Source organism: Galeopterus variegatus, unplaced genomic scaffold (genome assembly GCF_000696425.1).
Source record: "Galeopterus variegatus unplaced genomic scaffold, G_variegatus-3.0.2 Scaffold5691, whole genome shotgun sequence".
Classification (NCBI taxonomy): Eukaryota; Metazoa; Chordata; class Mammalia; order Dermoptera; family Cynocephalidae; genus Galeopterus; species Galeopterus variegatus.
In genome coordinates this window covers 51183-54461 of record NW_007731802.1, presented here as the reverse complement: position 1 = coordinate 54461, position 3279 = coordinate 51183, and the positions used below count along the sequence as shown (strand labels likewise).

Sequence of the window (3279 nt, the reverse complement as noted above, 5' to 3'; positions counted from 1 at the left end):
TTGAGGCGGTCTCCAATCTGGCAGCGCAGGGTGTTGACTTCCTGATGGGAAGAGGGAAGGAGTGAAACCACAGAAAGAAGTGTACAAATAAACTCTGACAGATGCCTTTGTGGCGAGAAGAGAATTGCACTGGAACTTAAGAAACGTGAGTTGAAGCCCAGTTGATATAAAACCAAGCTGTTACCTCTGGTGACTCAGGCCTCCTCTCTGAGCCTCTTTCCTCCTCTGCATAATAATGTTGCTGGATTAAATTATTGCAAATGTTTCTTCCCACTCCAGGATTCTACCATTTCTTTCTGATTTTCTCTTTGCTCAGTGATAAGCCTGGCATGATAATCGGTTTACGATTGTTGCTATCTAAATATAGAGAAACCACGTTTAACTCTTCTGTCTACTTCAGGTCTTCTACCTTCATATACTGTTAATTTCTTCCTCATGAAAACATCTAATGTTTGTGACATGCATCTGATTTCCTAGATCTCAATCAACCATTCATCCATCTGCCCATCATCCATTTATCCAGCTTGGGTTCTAGTTATCTAGGTGAAACAGAGTATAAGAATGTTTGCTATCTTCTTCCAGTCTTGGTCTTTAATTTGGTGCCTATTCAGAAGATAATGAATCTTATCAAACAGTAGAAAATATTTTAAAGATCTTTATGTGACTTTCTGGTCACATATCCGGTCCCAAATGGAAATAGGTCATCTGACCACACTCCTTTATGTAAAAGAAGTAAGCTNAGTGATAAGCCTGGCATGATAATCGGTTTACGATTGTTGCTATCTAAATATAGAGAAACCAGGTTTAACTCTTCCGTCTACTTCAGGTCTTCTACCTTCATATACTGTTAATTTCTTCCTCATGAAAACATCTAATGTTTGTGACATGCATCTGATTTCCTAGATCTAAATCAACCATTCATCCATCTGTCCATCATCCATTTATCCAGCTTGGGCTCTAGTTATCTAGGTGAAACAGAGTATAAGAATGTTTGCTATCTTCTTCCAGTCTTGGTCTTTAATTTGGTGCCTATTCGGAAGATAATGAATCTTATCAAACAGTAGAAAATATTTTAAAGATCTTTATGTGACTTTCTGGTCACACATCCGGTCCCAAATGGAAATAGGTCATCTGACCACACTCCTTTATGTAAAAGAAGTAAGCTTGTGACTCATTCCCCAACAATCTCCCAAGTATGCTTTAAGCAACCAGCAAAATGTTGCGTTAGCTCTAGGGTGCTTAGCAAATCGAGAGCTACTTACCCTGCTCAGGGGAGTCATGGAGCTCTCAGTATTGGGAGTTGGGGGCTGGGACTCTTACCTGCTCATGGTTCTGCTTGAGGGACAGCAGTTCCTCCTTCAGGGACTCCACCTGGGCCTCCAGGTCAGACTTGCACAGGGTCAGCTCGTCCAGGATCCTACGCAGGCTGTTGATGTCTGACTCCACCAGCTGCCGCAGGGACATCTCGGTCTCATACCTGCACACACAGCCAGAGGTCAAAAGGGGCCAAAGGAGAAAGCTTTGTTTCCTGGGCTTTATTTGGCTAAGCTAGTCAAATTCATTATATTTTTAAGTATTTCGAATTTTTTAAAAGTTTTTTTTAAGGGAATAAATATCACTGTGCTGAGTGAGGAGACCTATTTCCTCCCTGATAACCAAAGGGAAGGCATTGTGGGACGCCTGTGTATAGTTTAATCTAAGATTAACTTCCTTTCTTCTAAGAATTGCATTCACAGTCACTATCAACTAAGCCCTGGCATCTTCGCCTTCTTCCGTGGGTCGGCGCACTTTGCGAGCCTGCTAGAGATTGTCTCAACGTCCTTTCCAACCACCCGAGAAGCACCAGATTAGATCAGAGCTAGCTTTGCCATTCAATGGCTGTAGACAGATTCCTTAATCTCCCTGAGACTTGATTTTCTCATCTGTAAAATGAGGACTAAACAAACACTTCATAGGATTGGACTAAAGACGAAATTATATACGTAAAATTATATTGTGAATGGTAAGTTCCCATAAAAATGCAAAGAATTCTCCTGATTATAATGGTCATACCTAAAAATACTGATTGAGTCTCTGAAAGAAATGGATTTTGTCTCCTTTTTTGTTGTTTAATAGTTTCCTTTTGATGGACTGATCGATAGTGGCTAACCCATACGAAGAGACCCACGTGAAATTCACTCTCAAAGTTGGTCCAGACATTGAGCAGAAATGGAGAGAGAGAGGGTGGTCTCCTGCACTCCGTCAAACTAAAGTTAAAGCACAGAATCTTAGCACTCGGTGTGGAGACTTTAACTGACATCTAATCTAACTCTAACCCAATGCAAGACTCTGCCCAGTACCGCCCAGGAGCTTCTGCTTGCACACTTCAGGACAGGGAGTTCATCACTTTGCAATTCAACCTGTTCGTCACTAGACTGCTACGGTCGTTAGAAAAATCTTACTTGGTCCTGAAGTCATCTGCGGCCAGCTTGGCGTTGTCGATCTGCACCACCAGCCTGGCGTTCTCAGACTTGCTGCACAGAATCTGGGGGTCGGATTAATTGTGAAATTAGTTATTCTGAGAAGGGATGCCTTGTGCCTTAAAGTAAAAAGCTGTTTTCTTTCAGCCACATTGCTTCCAAATAGCTTTAAGGCCTTTCAGATTTTCAGTTTGGGGATAAAAGGATTAGTTCATAGAACTGATCACTTCAAAACCAGAGCAATGAAGGAGAAATGTGCCCTTCATCGTGAATTCTACTCTTCTTTGACTGCCTCTGGCTTCCTGCAGGAGCTGAGTTGCTGGGTACCCAGGTCTCAGGTAGGGTGACCAACTGTCCCAGTTTGCTCAGGACTGAGGGGAGGCTAAAACCGGAATAGTCCCGGGAAAGCCAGGACGAGTCGATCATCCTACTCTCTCTCACGCCACCTCCGTTCCAATTCTGCTGACCTCTCTTCACTCTCCCTCCACATTACCCTCGTCCAAGCTACCGCATGAAGCTCCTGCCTCTACCCAGAATGCCTCTGGATGCCCTCACCCACCTAGTAAGACCCCTGGAGTAACCCACATTCTTTGTACTGTCCAGTAACATTCCTTGGGACTTCGCGGTGGTCATTTGCCTCCACGTGTGTCTCCCCTATTAGATTTTGAGCTCCGGAAGGAAAGAGGCTGTCGTACTCAGTACCTGATCCCCCACACCAGCACTGTGTCCAGTACTCGCCAACTGTGCGTGAATAAGTGAATTACATTCACATCACATGACCCCTTTCTGGCATTCGCCTTGGCAGAGGTACAGAACAGTG

At 43.7% G+C, this 3279-nt stretch overlaps 2 protein-coding genes across 2 annotated transcripts in view; both read right to left on the bottom strand.

The window, feature by feature from the left end:
• LOC103605264 (keratin, type I cuticular Ha1) overlaps positions 1–3279 on the bottom strand; it is a 42694-nt gene that overhangs the window by 2206 nt on the left and 37209 nt on the right. The gene's annotated exons all lie outside the window — the stretch shown is intronic.
• Positions 1–3279, bottom strand: part of LOC103605267 (keratin, type I cuticular Ha1-like) — a 22314-nt gene that overhangs the window by 1619 nt on the left and 17416 nt on the right. The window contains exons 3-5 of the mRNA XM_008589844.1: positions 2442–2524; positions 1321–1477; positions 8–41 (exon numbers count right to left, since the gene is read on the bottom strand). Of these exons, the coding sequence (XP_008588066.1) occupies positions 8–41; positions 1321–1477; positions 2442–2524 (274 nt within the window). The remainder of the gene's footprint in view (positions 1–7; positions 42–1320; positions 1478–2441; positions 2525–3279) is intronic.